The 22644-nt window shown below is 45.2% G+C and overlaps 1 protein-coding gene across 1 annotated transcript in view; it reads left to right on the top strand.

Annotated features, from left to right (window-relative positions):
• Positions 1-910: 910 nt before the first annotated feature.
• tnr (tenascin R (restrictin, janusin)) overlaps positions 911-22644 on the top strand; it is a 160674-nt gene continuing 138940 nt past the window's right edge. The window contains exons 1-2 of the mRNA XM_056293922.1: positions 911-1061; positions 1390-1509. Of these exons, the coding sequence (XP_056149897.1) occupies positions 911-1061; positions 1390-1509 (271 nt within the window). The remainder of the gene's footprint in view (positions 1062-1389; positions 1510-22644) is intronic.

Genomic DNA, 22644 nt, shown 5'->3' with positions numbered 1-22644 from the left:
ATGTTTTCAGAACTTCCACCAACAGTCTGGCTGGATGAGTACACTGAGGCTGTGATGTCTTACATTAGCTCCTGTGAGGACAGCTGTGTACCATCACGCACCAAAATTAGTTACAACAATGAAATGCCCCAGCTAAGGTTAGAAAAGGAGGAAGCGTTTAGGAGTGGGGACACGGTCTGTTTTAAAAGAGTCTAAATAAAGGTTTAGCAAGGCGGCAAGAGATGCGTAATGACTGTGATCTGAGAAACTTCAACAACAGTTCTCAGAAAACAACTCGGCTTCTGTCTGGAAGGGCCTTAGACAGATCACCAACTAAAAACCGAAAGCCCCCCACTCCACTAATGGCTTGCGCCTGGTCAACAATCTGAATGCGTACTATTGTCGCTTAAGGGGGGAAAAAAGGGGGAGTAGTCCTGACACCATCCCCTGTGACTCCATCCACCTGCTCCAGACCACCAACTCCTCCTCCCCTGCCTCAGCAGGGGCCCGGGCTTCTCCATAACTGCCCACCTTGGAGGCCCCCTCCTCCCCTTACCCAATGACAACTCTTGCCATCCTGTTAACAGGCTGTTCAAGAGACGAAACCCCCGCAAACCTGTTGGACCAAATTCTGTCTCTCCCTCCACCCTGAAGCACTGTGCAGATCAGCTGGTGTTCACAGATATTTTTAACACCTCACTGGAGACCTATCACATACCAGCCTGCCTCAAGACCTCCACTTTCATCCCCGTCTCCAGAAAAGCCAAGGCCGACAGGACTCGATGACTATGGACCCGTCACCCAAACCTCTGTGGTAATGAAGTCTTTTGGGTGCCTTGTACTGTCTCATCTTAAAACCATCACCAAATCTCTCCTGGAACCCCTGCAGTTTTCCTACAGGGCCAGCAGGTCTGTGGATGGTACAGTAAACATGGTGCTCCGCTTCATTCTCCAGCACGTGGACTCTGCAGGAACATATGCCAGGATCCTGTTTGTGAATTTCAGCTCCGCCTTCAACACCATCATCCCAGATCTACTGCAGACAAGCAGTCCGAGCTGCGCGTACCTGACTCCACCTGCAGGTGGATCACTGACTTCCTGTTTGACAGGAAGCAGGACATGAAGCTGGGGGAATATGTCTCTGACTCCTGGTTCATCAGCACCTGTTCCCCTCTAGGCTGTGTCCTTTCTCCTCTACTCTTCTTTCTGTATACAAACAGCTGCACCTCCAGTCACCAGTCAGTCAAGCTCCTGAAGTTTGCTGATGACACCACCCTCATTGGGCTCATCTCTGGTGGGGATAAGTCCACCTACAAGTGGGAGATTGATCATCTGGTGTCCTGGTGTGGCTAAAACAACTTGGAGCTCAGTGCTGTAAAGAAATAAAATTGACTTGACTTGACTTGACAGTGGAGATGGATGTGAACTTCAGAAAGAACACACCCCCATCTGCCCCATCACCCTGTGTGGCTCCCCACTCGACACTGGAATCCTTCCGCTTCCTGGGCACCATCATCACCAGGACCTCAGGTGGGAGCTGAACATCAGCTCCCTCACCAAGAAGGCACAGCAGAGGTTTTACTTCCTGCGGCAGCTGAAGAAGTTCAACCCGCCAAAGCTAATGATGGTACACTTTTATACCGCCATCATCGAGTCCACCCTCACCTCCTCCATCACTATCTGGTACGCTGCTGCCACTGCCAAGGACAAGGCAGACTGCAGCCTATCATTCGCTCTGCTGAGAGGGTGATTGGTTGCAACCTGCCATCCCTCCAGGACCTATATGCCTCCAGGACACTGGGGCAACTAGGAAAGATCATGGTCGACCTTTCCCATTCAGTTCATTGTCTCTTCAAAGTACTCCCCTCCGGCAAGAGGTTAAGGTCTATAAAAACCATAACCTTGCGCCACAAGAACAGTTTCTTCCCTACAGCAGTAGGCCTTTACAGCAAGCCCCCAGACACCCACAGATACTGACACTGCCCCCCAATCACCCCACCACCCCCTTTGGCCTTCTCTCCGCACCATAACTTGACATAGATCTACATATATGCACACACATTGACATGCACAAACATAATGCAATATATCTATCTGCCTACTGTGCCCTCTGTACATGGACACTTTGCATAAGCCCACACTACCCTGTAAATAACTCTTATTCTGTAAATAACTTCTTATTTCAAAATTCTCATTTAACATTTTGTAAATAGAGTACTTGCGGAATGTCCAGTGTTTCCACATTATTTCACCCTATTTCAGCTATTTTTATTTATATTCATTTTTATTTTGTCTTGTATATATATTTTTTATATTCCATTATTCTTTTAACTTTTACCTTACTGTTGCTGGTAATTTTTCCCTCATGCTCCAACATACCAAGTCAAATTCCTTGTATGTTCTTAAACTACATGGCAATAAATATGATTCTGATTCTAAAAGTAAGAGGAAAGCAAGTGCAATTTGATCTCTATCTGGCAAATGGAAATGCATCTTAATGACAAATGTAAATAAAATGTAGATAAAATCACATCTGGATGCAATCTGCACACAATTGTAAATGGACCCTGAGGACCGTGAGTGTCGGTCCTTTTGCGTCTTCAAACAACAGCATAAACGCTTTGCTGGCTCACCAATTTTTACCCTATTATTTATCGTATTCAACTTCAGGAAAGCTAAAACCATTGCACATAGCACATTTAAGATTCACTTTTATAACATCTTTCAGCTCAAAACAGTTAATGGTGTTACAAAAGTAATCTGAGATATAAGCACAACATGATACCATCCATCCATCCATCCATTATCCGAACCGCTTATCCTGCTCTCAGGGTCACGGGGATTCTGGAGCCTATGCCAGCAGTCATTGGGCGGCAGGTGGGGAGACACCCTGGACAGTCCGCCAGGCATACACACACACACACACACACACACACACACACACACACACACCCACTCACACAAACCTAGGAGCAATTTAGTACAGCCGATTCACCTGACCTACATGTCTTTGGACTGTGGGAGGAAACTGGAGCACTCAGAGGAAACCCACGCAGACACGGGGATAATATGCAAACTCCACACAGAGGATGACCCAGGACGACCCCCAAGGTTGGACTACCCCGGGGCTTGAACCCAGAACCTTCTTGTTGTGAGGCGACCGCGCTAACCACTGCGCCATGGTGCCGCCCACAACATGATACCAAATACATTTAAATGTAAATGGCCTTGAAAGGAAACAGCAAGGAAATGGCAAGGAAAGAGCCAATGATGGTGAGGCTATGAAAAATAATTCCCAAAATAAAATAAAACAAAAAGATAACTTAAATTTTTGCTCGTACTCTTAACCAATACAGTGAGTATAAGAGGAGTACATTATTTTGCTTAAAAGACCAAGTTTTATACTCCTTTTACATGATAAATCCACACACTGAAATAAACACCAACTTTAAATTAAAGCCCAATTTGGCGGTCTGCATAACTGTGGGACTCCCCCGCATCTCAAGGGTCGCAAGGGTCCAAACAAAGAATAAAATGACACCTTTTTTCCAATAGCTGTAGGCAGAGTTGGGCATTCATGTCGGAGTCCTGTGGGAATAATGAAAACAGCTGAACATAATTTAAATACTGCTGTGTAATCTGTTTACATTGTTTCTAAAACGCCCACACCAGCAGATCAGACAATCACTCTTGCTCCACAGAAAACAATGAGATGCTAGCTGGCTATGCATAAATCATATGTCTTAGAGCTACATGCAGACTGTTAATTCTGGTCACTGAAAATTATGAGCAATTGCTCTCAAAAATCAGGGCCACCAACTGGCTGGCTAGCTTGACTTAGCCTGGCGGTACCCTTTGCCAGCCCTGATCAGAAAAAGTCATCCATCCATCCATTATCCAAGCCGCTATCCCAATCGGGGTCGTGGGGATGCTGGAGCCTATCCCAGTAGTCATTGGGTGGCAGGCGGAGAGACAGGCTGGACAGGCTGCCAGACTATCACACAGGGCCGACACACACACACACCCACACACATTCATACATAGGGACAATTTAATATGGCCGATTCACCTGACCTACATGTCTTTGGACTGTGGGAGGAAACTGGAGTCCCCGGAGGAAACCCACGCAGACACGAGGAGAACATGCAAACGCCACACAGTGGATGACCCGGGACGTCCCCCAAGGTTGGACTACCCCGGGGCTTGAACCGAGGACCCTCTTTTGTGAGGCGGTTGCGCTAACCACTGCACCGCCCCAGAAAAAGTCAATACTTCTGAAATAGGACTTTGTGGTATTATTGAGAGTAGCCAAAAGACCATGTTCTGACTACTCATTTTGGTTGGCTAGGTTCTGCTGACTGCCCTGAACTGTGTAGGGCAAAAAAAAAAAACAAAACAAGCCATGCATCTTGTTTTCTGTCCATCTGAAAGACATCTGCTTGAATTGCTTGGAAACATCGTTGTGTAAAAACAAATGACTTGGCATCGGCAAATTTACATAGCGGGGATCATGCTGAAGCAGCAGAACAAGAGCCGGTGGAAGGGGAGGCGAAGAATCAAATAGCTTCTATGAATGATTAACCATTCACATCATGTGATTATCGAAGGCTAGGGCTGGCTAAAAAATGGATGGCCAAACAACTGAAATTGCAGGGTGAACAGGCGCAGTTGTGCTTAGGACCAGAAAAAGAGGAAATATTTGGCTCCCAAGGTGATTTGGGCGTGCAGCAGCCATTTGTCCTGGTGGAACAGGCCGTGCAGTAGCTATCCTACATGGAAACAGCCTCTGGTGAAAACGACTTTCCATTACTCCTAACCCCATCTGAAAATGACTCTCCCTGCTGATGGCATAATTTACTGGCTTACAAATCAACGGGCCATTTATTGTTACAAGATAATGGAGGCATATAATGTAACCCCACACTTTAGAAATACCTCCCATACAACGGTATAAATGTACCCCCCCCTCTCCTTCCCTTTTTTGTGTTGATTCAAGGACGGATGATGTTGAAGGGAGCTGTGAATACAACACTATTTCTCTAAATAGGCGTACATATGGAACAGTGTCGTGTTATTTTTTTTTGTGCTTTTCATATTTATGTGGTGTCTGTCAGATAATGGCGCAATAATTCTGCGTCGTCAGCATCTTGAAAGATGTTTTGCTCCCATACTTAAGATGCATTATTAGAAAAAACATGAAGAAGAAAAAAAAAACCTGCCGTACCACAATAAGGCTGCCCTTGTAAGAGACTTCCTTGTTATGTAATTTGTAAATCAATGCAGTTAAAGTATTGAACTATCCTATAGTGAGTGTGCTCATTGTTTCTCATTGTGTGTGTGTGTGTGTGTGTGTGTGTGTGTGTGTTTGCTGACATAACAGTGAGAGCTGAAGCAGAATCCTTGGGTCATAACAGAATGAAAGAATCAATACAGAAACATACCTGATCTCGGTTCTCCTCATAACAAATACTACTAAAGCGAGCTGACGGCTCAGAAACTGGTGACTCGAGTGGAAGAGCGCCAGAGAGGAAGCGAGAATTCCTCTTTTTTACCGATCCAGTTGTTGAGAACTTTTTTTTGTGGTGTGTGGACCAGTGAGTGTGTTGCGGCACGTGACTTCTGTTTCGTTTGTGAAACAGCCAGGTAAGCTGACAGAAGTGAAATGTGTCAAGCTCATCACAAGTGTCTTAGTCATACCTCGCAGGTTTTGACATTGTAAGAGCTGTGTCACCTATAATTCACCTACTCAACCTTTGTGAGTTTCACACATACACAATGAATTTACATTGAAAGTAAAAAGAAAAAGATGATTTGTTAATTTCAGCAAGCGGCACAGCGGCCCAGTGGTTAGCACTGTTGCCTCACAGCAAGAAGGTCCTGGGTTCGATGTGGAAGCGTGCAGATCCTCTTCAGAGTGCGGGTTTAACAAAGCGCGAGGGTGCGCTTCCGGGAGAGGGTGACTACTGTAACCTACAAAAAGACTCACGGGCCGATCGCCAGGGGATCGGTCCCCTTTAGTCGGGTGGTTAGTGTGTGGGTTTCCTCCAGGTGCTCCGGTTTCCTCCCACCATCAAAAAGACACGCACGTTAGGGTTAGTACTCCTGTCTGTGCCCATGAGCAAGGCAATGGAGAGAAGAACTGGAGTTGGTCCCCGGGTGCTGCAGCTGCTCACTGCTCCTATACAATAGGATGGGTTAAATGCAGAGAACACATGTTATTGTAACCTACAATGACAAAATAAAGTGGCTTTCATTTCAAGTGCATCTGAGAACCAAACAGCGGTGGTAGGGTTTACGCTTTTTGTTCAAATTTAAACACCAAACTCAAATAGACTTGCTTGCCTTCCTCAACTCTACAACCCAAGCAAGCGTTTTGGTTGAGATTAACCGGTGTTACGTGGTGTTTACGTGGTGTCAACCTTCATCATATTTCCTTTATACCCGCACTTCATGCACCTTTGACTCAGATTTATCAGTGCCTCTGAACTGTGTTTGATTATTTTGGTTACATTTTTTTTAACTGTTATTTTGGTTTTTATAAATCTTCATAATTTAAAGCTAGTAGCTCACATTCAGTAGAAGTTGATGTTCTCCATCCATCCATTATCTGAACCGCTTATCCTGCTCTCAGGTGTCGCGGGGATGCTGGAGCCTATCCCAGCAGTCACTGGGCGACAGGCGGGAAGACACCCTGGACAGACCGCCAGACCATTACACAGGCCTGACATACACACACACACACACACACACACACACACACACACACACACACACACACACACACACACACACACACACACACTTTCATACCTAGGGACAATTTAGTACGGCCGATTCACCTGACCTACATGTCTTTGGACTGGGAGGAAACCAGATTTCCCAGAGGAAACCCACGCAGACATGGGGAGAACATGCAAACGCCACACAGAGGATGACCCGGGACAACCCCCAAGGTTGGACTACCCCGGGGCTCGAACCCAGGACCTTCTTGCTGTGAGGCGACCGCACTAACCACTGTGCTACTGTGCCACTCAAGTTGATATTCTGTGTTTCTGAAAAGAAACCGCAAGACTGAATGTTACAGTGGTGCACCACACCTTCACTTTGAGCAGAGATGCTTTTATGTGGCATGCAGTCTTTGTTAATCTTGATAGAGCAACATTTTCATTTCGGCTCAGGAGCTGAATAAATACCAAAATGTTGTTTTGGAAAAGAGGACTGCAATGCCTTTCATCTCCTTTATATCCAGGTTCACCTACCCTTGACTGTCTGAGGTGGGTTCGACCGTTCCAAAGTCAAGCATTTCATCGCTGTGTCTGATGTCCCACCCCATAGTTCAGCAAGAAAGACATTGGGCCTCATTCATCAATCGTTCGTATGCACAGATTTGTGCGTACACACCCATGGGATTTTTTAGCCTTGAACTTTGTCTCAGAGACCAGTGTAGAACCTGAGTAACCCCTGAGTTTAGACACCAGCTGGCTAACACTGATGTTTTTGCAGGCCTGGGTGATGGCTCGTTGCAAGAGGTAGACAATAGAAGTTAGGGGCAAGGCATTACAAACAACCATCATGCTTTGTACTGCCCGTCAGACCATCTTGAGGGTTAAAAGAATTCCGTGGGTGTGTAAGAACACATTTACACATGCAAGTGGTTGATAGATGAGTCACTTTAAACTGACAAACTATTAAAATGAAGAACCAGCTGTATTTTGGGTGGCATAAACATTTGAGATTTCTCCCATTTCTCAAACAGTGGCATGAACTTTGTAGACTTTTGCTTTATTCGATGATGGTCCCAATGCTTTGCCAACAGAAACAGTGAACACACTCGTATGGGGTCATCAGGTCATCCAACATCAAGCGAGGGTATTTATGTTGCTCCACACCATTATAGACAATTGTTGGTGTAAGAAAATATCGATACACTCAAGTATCATCTTTTGTGATACTGTATTGATTCTCAAAACCACTCTTATCGATTTTTAATTGTTTACACGCAAAGGTTTGTGACAAACATTTTGTGTTGTGTGTAACCCCACGACCGCTAGATAACAGTGTTGTACTCTATCTTCAGCTGTTTGACTCTTCCACTCCAACCCAACAACGTAAACTGAGACAGGAAGTAGCGCAAAGAACACAGGCCTATAAAACCGCGATATATCGCCTTTCTTACAGTATCGCAATATATCACGATATATTGAATCGTAACTCTTGTATCGTGATACGTATCGTATCACCACATTCTCGCCAACACACAGCTCGACTAAAAACCCCTAAGCTTTATCAAATCGTGACCACACAAATCAACATATTCTGCATATCATCTTGAGACTCAGCCAGTGTGACTCCAGCAATAAGGCAACGCCTTTAACAGTGATTGAGAGAGCACATCTCCCTGTTTCAAACCAAACTTTACATGGGATCACACTGTCACCAATTAACTTGCTCAGCAGGCCCTAAAGAGAAAGTCTTCATCTATTCTCATGTTGATATCTATTCTCCAACCCTGACGCCTGTTGGTAATCAATGGGGCATACAGACCTGACTAATCTGACGTCTTGATTCCATCGCAGAAGTAACGGAAGAGATATGATCAGGACACGCTTGAAGCAACTCAAATGGCACCGTTTTACATAAACTGGGACGAACACATTTAATGGGGAATATCAGTCCTTGTGAACTGGGTGTCACCAAGAGTTTAATGTCATTAGTTTGCCTGTACATACGTCTTGAATCTGAGTGTGAAATCGTGGAAATCTTGAGCCGTGCCGCCGCATGCTGTGGTACCATGAGACAGGACGTGGGTATGACGAGAGACAAGAAGTGTTAGGGAGGGGGGCATCCGTAGCGGTCTATTCCGTTGCCTACCAACACGGGGTTCACCGGTTCAAACCCCTGTGTTACTTCTGGCTTGGTTGGGCGTCCCTACAGGCACAATTGGCCGTGTCTGAGGGTCATGTATCGGAGGAGGCATGTGGTAGTCTGCAGCCCTCCCCGGATCGGCAGAGGGGGGTGGAGCAGCGACCGGGACAGCTCGGAAATTAGGGTAATTGGCCAACGGCAACTGGGGGGAATAAAGGAGAAAACTCAACAAAAAAAAAAGGTGTTAGGGAGTGCTCTCATACACCTGCCTTGCAAACCCAGTGTAGGTTAAAATAGGCACTCTAAAGTGTAATGCCTTTGTCAAAATCAAGTTAGGGCAACTTGGCGGTCTATACGGGCAAACCCACCCTGAGTCGTATTGCGTTAGCACAGAGCACCGGAACCTTGTTATTCATGCATTTTCAAATCCTAATAAGTTACCTCATGTGCAGCCGTATATCATTTCTCTGGCAGCTCTTTTCTTAAGCACTCCCTATTGCTTTCCGACCCATCCCTCTAAATTTTGTTCGCAGAAAATATTCACAGTTTCAAACCTTATCTTTTTCTACAAGTCGTCATCAAACGAAAAATAATTGCTTCCTAAAAATGCATAACTCAAATTACTTTCCAACTTTTATAATATACCAGTGCCAGAGTAACACTCTCCATTTTCTAATTTCAATTTAGTTGGAATATGATTCACCTTCCGTGAACCTGATTTATTCATTTTGGACCAGAATTGTCCCGAGTTCGGAGTTTGTATGCGGCGCGTGCCGGCAGTTATATTTGTGTGTGATTGCATTTACATAAACCTTTTGTCAAATTTGAGAAGTCATTTCTTAACTTCATTCTCTGTTTTTCAATACCTTCAGACCTCGGAAATTATTTCATAGCCGGTGCGCTCACAGAATATGTAAGTCTTCATTCAATTAAAGCCGCTGCAATCCGGGCCCCCGAGGTCCCTTCAGAGAACCTTAAGCACCACTTTGACTTGGCCCAAACAGGACTACGTGGCAAAGTGCTGTTACTCTAGAGCACAGCAATAGCTGTATTATAATCTAAATTGATGACGTCTAATACAAAGAGTGCAGAATTTGTGAGCATGTGATGCTGCAGTTTCCAACAGTTTTTTTGTTGTTGTTGTAATGAGCTGCGAGAGTTGTGGTAATGTATGAATTGGTGTGACGACTAATACAGTTTTGTGTTTTCGTTTGATCATTTACATCTTTTTAACCTCTGTTTTTTTTTGCCACCCCTTTCTCCCCAATTATACTCGGCCGATTACCCCACTCTTCCGAGCCGCCAGGGTCGCTGCCCCACCCCCTCTGCCGATCCGAGGAGCGCTGCAGACTACCACATGCCCCCTCCGATGCATGTGGAGTCGCCAGCCGCTTCTTTTCACCTGACAGTGTGGAGTTTCACATGGGGGACGTGGCACGTGGGAGGATCACGCTATTCCCCCTGTTCGCCCCGACTGACCAGAGTAGGCGCCAGTGCAGCAGCCAGGACAAATACCCACATCCGGCTCCCCATCCGCAGACATGGCCAATTGTGTCTGTAGGGACGCCCGACCGAGCTGGAGGTGACAACGGGGATTCGAGCCGGTGATCCCCGTGTTGGTAGACAATGGAATAGACCGCTATGCTACCCAGACGCCCATTTATATCTGTTTTAATGCTTTTTTTGGGGGGGGGGTGTCTTTCAACTGATAATATATGCTGTTGCAAGACATTAAACATTTTGCATTTTTGCAAATTAACTTTACAACTCTCATTGAAATATCTATATTTTGGCACTCTGCCAATATCCTAGCCCATTTTTCATCCTCTCCCACGTGCTGTATCACTTGGTATTGCCATGCGGTTTCATTCAAGGTAGATTTCACCGAAACACCATCGATAGAGATGCACTTAAGGCGTGCACGGTCACCTTTAATGTGCTCAAAGAAATCACTCTTGGTAAAAGTTCTCTATGATTTGTCAGCTTGCCTGTCTGGGCTGTTGGTTAGCTCAAAACATGATTCAGATGAGCTAACTTGAGCTCTGCTGAACCGGTGAAACGGCCTCTATTTTACAACGTAGATGTTAAGTATCCAATCAGGATATTAGTTACATGATACGTAACATTAGCTACTCAATTGAATGTGCGCAGTCAACTTCCAATTACAAACTTCAGACAATGATCCCCTGTCCTTCTGTCCACAACAGAGTCACACAAAAGTTGCGCTTCATCTGTGACAGTGTGTGTCCTTGTTTAAATGAAGCTCCGTGATAGTCCGACAGACGGCTTGCCCATCTACTGTAGTGTGTTAGGGGGGGTAACCATCCATCGATCTGGATCAATGCATCAATTCAGTGATCAGCGATCCATTATCATTGATGCAAAGTGAAAACATCGATCCATGTCGTCATCTTTGAGATACGTCCAGGATGTGAACATTAAATTTAAAGCTCAACACCTCTAAACCACTGAGCGCACAGATAGTCTAGTAAATCCGAGGTGATGAAGTACAGATGTGCATGGTGATGAAGTACAGATGTGCATGGTATTATGTTCATAACTGAAAGGTCTTCAAGGGCTCTTTTAAGTTAATGGATAAAAATCATTTGCATTGATTTAAATGTAACTGATTATGATAAATGGGCATATGATATCATCTCCTATCGATCACAGGCCTCTAAATCTGAATTAAATTGAAATCGTATCGTGGCACAGAGGAGAGCTAACACGTCAGGCCAGGACTCCACAGGCTACACCCATCTGCAGGCCAGAGGCCACTCTTTCAAGGATGAGGATGTGCACATCCTTGATAGGGAGGAACGCTGGTTTGAACGGGGAGTCAGAGAGGCCATCTGTGTGAAGAGGGAACGACCATCCCTGAACCGGGGGGGGGGGGGGGCTAAGAGGATATCTGTTGCCATCTTACAATGCTGTGATCGCAACCATTCTCCAATCCTCTGTGAATAGTAGGTACACATGGTACACTGAAACCCTAGTTAATGTTCACGGTAATTAGCATATGAAACTGGTCGTGATGCCACTGTATTGTCTGTAAGGGTGGGGATACCTGCAGTCAGTTGAGACTGAAGAGGTCACTCATGCCCCTTTTCCACTACATGGTACCGACTCGACTCGACTCGCATCTGTGTCGTTTTCCATTACCGCATTTTTCTGGCCAGTCAAGAGGTCTGCAGTGATTTTGGTACCCGCGCAAATCTTTTTTGGAACCTCGACAAAGGCGGTACCAGAAAGCTGGTATCAGTTAGCAAAATGCCGGTACTTTGCAGTAATGGAAAACGAAAAAAGGGCGAGTCGAGTCGAGTTGAGCCGGTGCCATGTGGTGGAAAAGGGGCGTTAGGTGAGTGATGAAACAGCTCTCTCATTAAAGGTTGTGTCCAGATGAACTGATTCAACTTTCTGGGATTTCCTTACCTGACGACGTATCGTGGCAGACTTTGTGATAGCAGCAAATATTCTATTGTTGTCCAAAGAATGGGTATAATATCGTATCATGGTGAAGCTTGTGATTTACACCCCTACAGTGTACTGGCTTGTGAAATAGGCTGAGAAATCAGTGTTGTCCTTGTCCATTGCCTCGTCCGTATGAGGATATCTAGTTAGCTGACCCGGGACAGTGAGTCACAGTATTGAAGGCACTGAATTCACCTTTAATATGCCTGAGACATGTCTTGATGCATGCTCAATGATGCAGGTAAGAAAATCAAAGAAGGTTGAGTCAGTTCATCTGGACACAGCGTTTATTGACAGATACGTTTCATCACTCATCTACGTGACCTCTTAAGTCATTTTTATTGATCCCTACTTTCTTTGTATTGCAGGCCCCCCCCGCCCCGCCTAACTGATGATTCATTCTCTGTTGTTTCATTTTAGTAATTCTTCTTTATATTATGAAGAGGTCACTTAGAGGAGTGATGAAATGTATCTGTCGGTAAACATTGTATCCAGATGAACCGAGTCAACCTTCTTTGATATGCATGAGACAGTTTGTGTGGCTGGAAGTAGCTCAAGACAACATTTTCAGACAACTCTGGATGAAAGCGTATGAAAACTAATATCTAACAAAAAAAACAAACATGTACTTGATGTGCAATCTGAATGCACAACCCTTTCAGCCTGCCTCCCCCTGAAAACAAAGGGCGAATATGTGCAGCAACCCCCAGATGTTGGCTGCGTATTACGACGTTCCAGCTATAACAAGTCTTATTTTCATTCACTTTTCTTTTGGAAACCCCCCCCTCCCCTCCCCTCCCCTCCCCTCCCCTTTTTTTCTCCCAAATTGTATCCGGCCAATTACCCCACTCGTCCGAGCCGTCCCGGTCGCCGCTCCACCATCCCTGCCGAGCCAGGGAGGGCTGCAGACTACCACATGCCTCCTCCGATACATGAGAGTCGCCAACCGCTTCTTTTCACCTGACAGTGAGGAGTTTCACCAGGGGGATGTAGCGCGTGGGGGAGGATCACGATATTCCCCCCAGTTCCCCCTCCCCCCTGAACAGGTGCCCCGAACGACCAGGGGAGGCGCTACTGCAGCGACCAGGACACATACCCACATCCGGGTTCCCACCCGCAGACACGGCCAGTTGTGTCTGTAGGGACGCCCGACCAAGCCGGAGGTAACATGGGGATTCGAACCGGCGATCCCCGTGTTGGTAGGCAACGGAACAGACCGCCACGCCACCCGGACGCCCTTTTGTGAAATGTTTAACGTGATTATAGAAGGAAGCATGAGCAAATAGAAATTGTATAAAAACAACGAACTGTATATAATTATATACAATTATTAATTGTATTTAATTTGAATAATTTAACTTTAACAATTCAGATTTTCACCGGTTGTCATCAAACATCAACCAACCCCCCCCCCTCCGAAAAAAGCAAACATGACAAATGACATAGCATTTGTTGTAGCTGTTAATAATAATACGACCTAATTTGCAGCTTGAAGAGTCTTCGGTGAGAGATTTCAGTATATGTAATACCCCAATCACCGCAGAAGTCAGTGAAGTCCCTCAAATGCAACTAGTGTCCCTTGCCCCTGTGACTAAAATGTGACGAGGTATCTCTAGAGGTTATCTTGAGGCAAGAAGCGTCCACTCCAAACGGCAAAAAAAAAAAAAAATACATTGGCTTGTTATATCCCCAAGGTCTATATCCCTTATCTTGTTCCCACTGCAGTGGGATTCAATACAAATTGATTGAGAGGTGCTCTCTCCCTCTCTCTCACGCTCCTTCACAATCCTCTCATCCTGCAGGATATCCCTGGCCAGACCTATAGCCCCAACCGCCCTGCCCTTCTCTGACAAGGCCTGGGCTGTCTTCCAAGGTCTACAGGCAGTTGTGTGTGTGTGTGTGTGTGTGTGTGTGTGTGTGTGTTTCAGTGAGAGCGTGTGTGTAGGATGGAATGATTTGATGTGCATACGCACACGTGTGAGTGAATGTGGGAGTTGCATAAGCAGTTGCATTAGTGAATTTGTGGTGGGTTTGTGTGTGCTTGAGTGACTGTCCTGTGTATTTATCCTCCAATAACAGCACCTGGTGTGGTCACTTAGAGGAGGTAAAATACAAATTCAGTGTTTGGTGACACTTTATAGCCACACAAATAAAGCACGAGTGAAGTATTAGTAACTACTGAATTCCTCATTTGTAAAGCAAGATATGCACCAGTGGTTAGTGAGTGTTAATAGATGTTTATAAATACTTATTAATACTACAGTTCATGATTAATTCATGCACAAATATACATCTAAACAGTGTGTTAATCATGTACTTACACTTTTTCTAAAGGCTCTAACGACCCTTTAGACTTTTGTGAGTCTCAAGGTGCTGCCGGCCTTTCAATCTCATTTGTAAATGCTTTGTAAGACATAAATAGTCCTCACACGAGATGAGCTCATACAAAATACTTCACTAACAACTAGCAGCTACCTGAATAATCATGAATTGCGGTATTAACAAGTATTTATACATATCTGTTAACACACTCACTAACCATTGGTGCATGCCTTGCTTTACAAATGCTTTACAAGTGATGAATTCAGTAGTTACTAATACTTAACCAATGCTTCGTTTGTGTAGTTATTATAGTGTTACCTAATGTTTTGACCAACACCTCTCAAATACAGATATGCAGTTATTTCGGATGCTGCAGTAGGTAATACTAGTATAGATCCTTGTGTCGTTCTAAGTAAAAGAGTACATTTACCGCTTACCTACAGCATAAATAATGCTTTCTCTCCCTGCTAGTGTAGCAAAAGAGCAACAGAAAGTTTGCTTGCATATTCATGCACAGCATGCATACATGTGGCTAAACACACACACACACACAGAAACACACACACACATGTGCAGGCATTCACAAACACACTCACTACGCACTTACACAGATGGTACATTAGCCCACATGTTGCTTTAGCCTGTGTTGCATTAGCCAAGGGCAGTAATGCCATTAGAAACCCCTTAATACGACTTGCTGTGGTTGCGGGGCGTTATTTGAACCCTGCGCTGCTCGTTGATGGATACTTTTACTAGTTGAAAGCAGCGGGGAGAAACACAGCTTGCAGCCCTAAGAGCGATGGGTTATTTCTGAACCATTCACAAAGGTGGATTCAACAGAAAAAGAAAGAATAAGCCGGGCCGGCTGTCAAACAGTATTCACCAAGGCCTTCCGTATTAGGCCATGAAAAGGTTCCAGAAAGAGGCGTCACGGATTTACATTTCCGAGGTCTTTACCTGCACACGAGCTGTCTTAGTTTGCGTTATTAATATGTGCAAGACTGTCGAATTGACCCCTCGCCGCCTTTCAGTGAAAGCCGGCTGATATAAAAGCACTTTGGAGAGCGGCAATTTAGAGTCCGGGGAATAAAGAAAACAGAAAAAGTCACTTCCCCTCCTGGGGTGAAAAGTCCTTTCAGAGCTTAGAAAAGATCTCGGCTTTGTGCTGGGATCTAAATATAACTAGCCTGTGGCTCTTAAGGCGCTGAATATTTCACCTGAAGTACGTCTGGACTTTTATATATGCTGCAAATATCGAGCTTGGTAAAAAAAAAAAGAAAGACAATGAAGACCCTCATTATTTGCTTACTGTCATTTGAAAATCCCAGAATGTATATTGTGCAGGCAGTGGGCGTCATCAAAATGCCGAGGGCCTGCAGTACATCAGCTGATGAAGTAATTTGATGCAATGGGGGTTTTAGCCAGACGGAAGTGTAAACCATGGCGATGACTACCATCAAAAATAATAAGGCGAGTTTTATTGTTCGGCATGCCAACTGTGTTGGTAGCCACTGGTCAGGGGCTGGTTTCACGAAAGCTTTTCGCGAGGGTTTTCACTGACAGATATCACCATTCGTGATATCACTAATACAAGAATGTGTGTTTTATATTCTGTCTGGTTTGAAATGTCTAATGGCTGTGCATGGACGGGGTCCCCATGTGTGTTACTTCATTTTTATTGTTTTGGCATCCTGTTGTTTTCCGATAATGAGTCTTAGATTTTAATGTACTGCAGAGTTTGTCCATCGTAAATGGATGTCTGTTGCTCTTTTAATAGGATAGGGTCTGGTATCATTGCTGAATTAATTGTAAAGCGCTTTGAGTGGCTGTTGCAGCTAGAAAAGTGCTATATAAGCTACAACTTGATTGATTGATTGACTGATTCACTTAAGAATTGTAATCAAGGGGCATCCGGGTAGTGTAGCAGTCTATTCTGTTGCCTGCCAACATGGGGATCACTGATTCGAATCCCCGTGTTACCTCCGGCTTGGTCGTGCATCCTTGCAGACAGAATTGGCCGTGTCTGTGGGTTGGAAGCCGGATGTGGGTATGTGTCCTGGTTGCTGCACGAGCACCTCCTCTGGTCGGTTGGGGCACCTGTTTGGGGGGGAGGGGGAACTGTGGGGAATAGCGTGATCCTTCCACGTGCTACGTCCCCCTGGTGAAACTCCTCACTGTCAGGTGAAAAGAAGCAGCCGACAACTCCACATGTATTGGAGGAGGCACGTGGTAGTCTGCAGCCCCCCCCTGGCAGAGGGGGTGGAGCAGCAACCGGGACAGCTCAGAAGAGTAGGGTAATTGGCCAAGTGTAGTTGGGGAGAAAAAGGGCAAACCCCCCCCCCAAAAAAAAGAAAAAGAATTGTAATGAAGAAGTTACTTCCACATTATTCCTTATCCAAAGCCAGAAATCCATGATAATCACTAAGATTATGAAGAGTAATTATTGAGGATTACACTATATATGGCGATAGTGAGTTGTTAAGAAAGGTATAAATTGCTATTTCTCCCATTTTGTCATCACAGGAGAGGCCCACTGAAGCCTTGCCATATGGAATGCTTTGGTTTAGGCCAAGCATCTGATTGATGGGTGTGGACTTCTTGGAAAAGTTTCTTTCTTCCACCACTCCTTTTTTCCCAAACAACCATCTGAATATAGGCGCCAACTTGTGGAAATGACTGTGGGTACTCATCTAAGTAAGGGATAATCCACAACCAAAGGTGGAAAACTCCGCTTCAGAAAGAAGAAGTACTAATCATGTATTTGCTCCACCCATGCACTAAACCAGCTGATTCTAATTAGCACAACATTTCAGCCAGGTAGGAGAACTAATTAGTGAAATCAGCTGGTTTAGTCCATGGGTGGAGCAAATACATGGTTAGTATTTCTACTTTCTGAAGCCGGGTTTTCCACCTCTGTCCACAACGAGGTTCCTCCACAAAGGGACGGTTGACTGTCTGATATATATAGCTTCTAGTAAACCAAATGAGGCAGGGGGTTGAAAACGATTGCGGAGTCACCGATTGCCTATGTTTGCGACGTGTCTGTGGCTTGAAATTGCAAATTCTATGTGAAACAAGTCCAAAAAGAGCAGGATAAGTCTGTTGCATCTCACGTGTCACGCTTGTGAAACAAACACCTGCTTAGCGATGCCTCTTGTTCTCCGCTGTCTCGGTAATTCGTCTTTGTGATCTGTTTGAGCAAAACTAACTTTTTTTTTTACTTTTTTGGCCTAAAATATTTTTCTCTTTGCACATTAATGACTGTATGATCAAAAACCTTCAAAACCTTCGAAAAGCGTTGTTCTCGCTACCGCCGCTCCCTCTCTCCATCACTCTCCTGCTCGCTCGACCAACGCCGCTATCCGTCGCTGCCCGATCTGAGTCAACCGCAGACGTGACTCAGATCAGGCAGCGACAGCGTCCAAAACAATCTAATATTTGGGAGTCTTGGCAGTAAACGAGAAGTCGATCGTATTTGGCAAGCCAGCAGACCATTCACTGCTGGTCTCAGCACAGGAGAACTGGAGGAACACTGGATGAGCCCAAAAGAATAACCTCTTGTCTTTCGACTCGTATCTGTGGTTGACTCGGCTCGGGGAGCGACACGATCAGAAAATGATTAACAGAACTTTGATAATCCAAAAAATGCGAACGGTATAAAGGAGCAACTTCCTCTCGGTTGCAGTCAAAACAGGAAGTGTTGCATGGTCTTGTCGCTGCCGGATCTGAGTCGACCGTAGATGTGAGTCGCGCGTGCATGACCATAAACGGTGTGCCCAGCGTCATTGTGTCGTGGAAATAAAGAGAGGGTCGGGGTTCGACCGAAATGGGTGCATTGCAAACCGTTCCCGTGTGGCCGCGTTCGTGCGAGGGTCCTCCTAAGAGGCTGCACATCCACAGACTTGACAGGCAAAGTGTTTTTATTAGGTAGATTTTTTTAGCTTGAGTGCTGCATATTAAAACTTTTTATTTTTCCATATTTCCCATTCAATCAACTCGGGCGCTGTACAGAAGTCTTGTAATGGCAGGAAGAACACTGTTGTTTTGCTGTCCATGTGTGCGTGTATATCTGTCCGCTTGCTGATCTCTCATGCCACCGGGCCCGTCGGCCTAATAATGTTTGGGCGCCGTCGTGACTGTATCATCAAGGCCCTCTCGTAGTTGCAGTGATTCACAACCTTTGGAAACCTGTTTTGTACCACAATTGAGTGCTCACTCCTCAGCTGGTTGCTCGCCTAAGCCCGAGCCCCGGAGAAGGAGCGATACGCCTAGCGGGGATCTGCCCTCTACTGAGTACCCTCTTCTAGTTTTTTTTCTTTTTTCCTCATGTAATTGTCATTCCTTCAGTGCAGTTATTACAATACGGTAAAACAGCGCCGTGGGATGGACATGGGGAAGTTATTGATTGCTGCAGCCGGGTGGCGTTTTTAGTTGCTCGTAATGTTCTGGCAGTTGCGGCGTTGACAAGCGTATGAAATGTCAACAGTGTTCCGACTGGCTGGAGATGCACATACAGAACACTCTGAGGTTCTGCTCAGCCCCCCTCAGCTTGCTTACTTGTACAGCTCACTCCTTCGTTCTCCGTCTCCGTCTAGCCGTCTATCCCCTCTCCTTCATTTCTCCTTCTGTTTGTCTGCCTGTCTCGCCTTCCCTCTCTCCACGCGATCCATAAATGTCCGGCTAATAGTGTAACGGTAAAGACCAGCGATCCAGAGAGCTTATCCCGCCAGAGACCTGCTGTGAGAGGGAAAGCGTATTTGTGTGTGTGTGTGTGTGTGTGTGTGTGTGTACGCTCAATAATTTGACCTAGCATCCTGATTAGCTGTGAATTCCGTTAACCAAAACTCAGTGTTGTGTGCGAGCATCCCTGCAGCACCATTTAACCAGGGGGACAAGTCTTGAGTGTCGTGATTCATTATTTAATTTCTGTGAAAATAAGCAATGTAGGAATACAGTGTGCAAGTACACACACACACTCATGCACGTGCACACACACACACACACACACAATTAAAACGGAGTTTTAACTTCTTGAAAGGCAATATAAGCGCTTCTTGTCAAAAGTAAACGGTGTGGGTGTCTGTTTGTACAAACGGAGCCGAGCCTGCTTCTTTTCTCAGAACGCGAGTGGGCTGCCCAAACATTTTTAGTATTTCCTGCTGTTTGTTGAGACGGCATGACGCTACAGAGGAGAGAGGATTTTTTTATTTTTTATTTTTTGCATTCAGTTCAATTCGGTGTCTGGCGAGCCAGGGCGTAATGGTGGTCCCAGAGGTAGGCAGGCTAAGCCGACCAGCATGGAGAGACAGACGTGAAACTGTCTTAGCGGCTTCTGAGAGCTCCATCGAGACTTTTCATGAACCAGAGTAAAACTGATATTTACTTATATTCAATCTTCAGTTCACACACAGCAACACACTAGGACATGCTTCCGTAACGCTTTCATTTACGTACCCTCAAACTTTAACATAACCCTCACTGGTGACCCATAATAGTCACCATTTCAAACTTGACCTTTTGCTATTATTATTAATATTATTATTGTCAAAACAAAACTAATAACAATCATCATCATTATCCATCCATCATCCAAACCGCTTATCCTGCTCTCAGGGTCGCGGGGATGCTGGAGCCTATCCCAGCAGTCATTGGGCGGCAGGCGTGGAGACACCCTGGACAGGCTGTTAGACCATCACACAAGGCCGACACACACACACACACACACACACACACACACACACACACACACACATTCATACCTAGGGACAATTTAGTACGGCCAATCACCTGACCTACATGTCTTTGGACTGTGGGAGGAAACCGGAGCACCCTGAGGAAACTCACACAGACACGGGAGAACATGCAAACTCCACACAGAGGACGACCCCCAAGGTTGGACTACCCCGGGGCTCGAACCCAGGACCTTCTTGCTGTGAGGCGACCGCACTAACCACTGCGCCATCGTGCCACCGTCATCATTATCATCATCATCATATTATAATACAAATAATAATAATAATAATATATTCATTCCTCATGCATTGGCCGGGTCACCAGTGAATTTTAATGTCTCCTCTGTTATGATAACAAATGCCTCATTTTCTGCTATGCTAGTTAGCGTAAACGAGCCAATGGAATTCACTGATAGAGTAGGATTCATTACTTTCTTTGGCACAATTGAGCGGTTTTTTCAAATGGGGTGTGTGTATTCAGCATGCACAGTGGGTTTGAGTGACTAATTAAATCCAGAGGACTACAGCAACACTTTTTGTCCTTTTGCCCCCATCATTGCTGATGCGGTGGTTCCCCGTTGTTTCTTTTGTTTAAAAAACCGGAAAATCCCTTTTCATGATGTAAATTATTCTGCATGGCATTATTTGGATTTGCACACGTATTGAAGATCGTATAGAAGAAACCACTCCTGTGCTTACAACAGGAAATAATTTGCATTTCATATTTCAGAGGGTAAAAACCAGAAGGGAAGAAAGAATAGTGTAAATGAAAATGAGTAATTGGCTAAGTATTAAAGGCAGATGATGGTAAATTAGTAAACATGACATGATGGTGGTCCACTACGGTGGTCTACATCTCAGAAAAAAGCAGATTCCACTGCAGTAAAATACTTGGGACTGTATTGAAAGATTTCCCCTTTCACCACCTAATATACACTTGAATTGTGGTAAATTGAATTGGGGTCTTCTTCGCCTCTTCGGTCTTCGTTCTCCCCCTGAGCTTTTTTTTTTTTGGCCCAAAAAGATCCAGGTTGGACCAGATCTTTTAGAGACTTCTTGAAGACGCAGTAAACGAGCGTTGTTTTCTGGAGGAAGAAGATGCTCTGGAGTCCATTAGTCATTGGTGTAAAAGGGGACAAGGCAAGTTTTGGGGTGGCGAGTGATGAATGGTCAGCACGAGGGAATCCATCTGCCGGGTCAACGCAAAGGAAATGGGATCCTGCTCTGATAAAAAATTAGACAACCCTGTTTCACACAAGAACCACCCTCGCCATGTAGGACACCATCGGCGTGTGTGTGTGTGTGTGTGTGTGTGTCTGTATGGTAACGTCACTTTTGTTATCTTGTGTCACTTCTGTTGCCCTCTTTTCTATCCTCTATCCACCCCTCACTCACAATGTCCTTGTCTCTCTTCTTGTCATTCTTTGTGTGTGTGTGTGTGTGTGTGTGTTAGACAGACGGCAAGAGACCTAAGGACAGACTGGGAGAAGACGTAACGAGGGGGAGAGAGAAGGGGAAGGACAGACAGTGAGTGTAACACACACACACACACACACTCTCTCTCTCTCTCTCTCTCTCTCTCTCTCTCTCTCTCTCTCTCTCTCTCTCTCTCTCTCTCTCTCTCTCTCTCTCTCTCTATATATATATATATATATATCTGTCTCTCTCTCTGTCACACACACACACACACACCCTCTCTGTCACACACCCTCTGTCTCTCTCTGTCACACACACACACCCTCTCTGTCACATACCCTCTCTCTCTCTATCTGTCTCTCTCTCTCTCTCTCTGTCTCTCTCTCTATCTGTCTCTCTCTCTGTCTCTCCCTCTGTCACACACACACACACCCTCTCTGTCACACACCCTCTCTCTCTCTCACACACACACACACACACACACCCTCTCTCTCTCTCACACACACACACACACACACACACAATGAGATCACTAGTGGCCATGTGCCATCTTCACTAAATACCTACTATCGATCATCTTAGCTTCTTCATACTCTTCCAGTTTAATAAGCCTGTGTGATTTATGTAAGTGGCGGCTGGTGTGTCTCTGGAATTGAATTACTCGGCAATTTGAAAACACAAGTGATAGAAAATATTGTTTTCTTTGGAATGAGGGATTAAGTATATGTTAGGCACGACAAAATTATACTCTCACGTGAAGCTGGCATGTGTGTAAATAAATATGCAGGGAGATGCAGAATAATTTCAAGCTTTGTATTATGAAAACCCCCCCCCACTTTGAATCTCCATCTCTGTGGAG

This window comes from Lampris incognitus, chromosome 14, assembly GCF_029633865.1.
Source record: "Lampris incognitus isolate fLamInc1 chromosome 14, fLamInc1.hap2, whole genome shotgun sequence".
Taxonomy (NCBI): domain Eukaryota; kingdom Metazoa; phylum Chordata; class Actinopteri; order Lampriformes; family Lampridae; genus Lampris; species Lampris incognitus.
The sequence above is the reverse complement of the archived record's forward strand: the minus strand, read 5'-3'. Positions and strand labels throughout refer to the sequence as shown.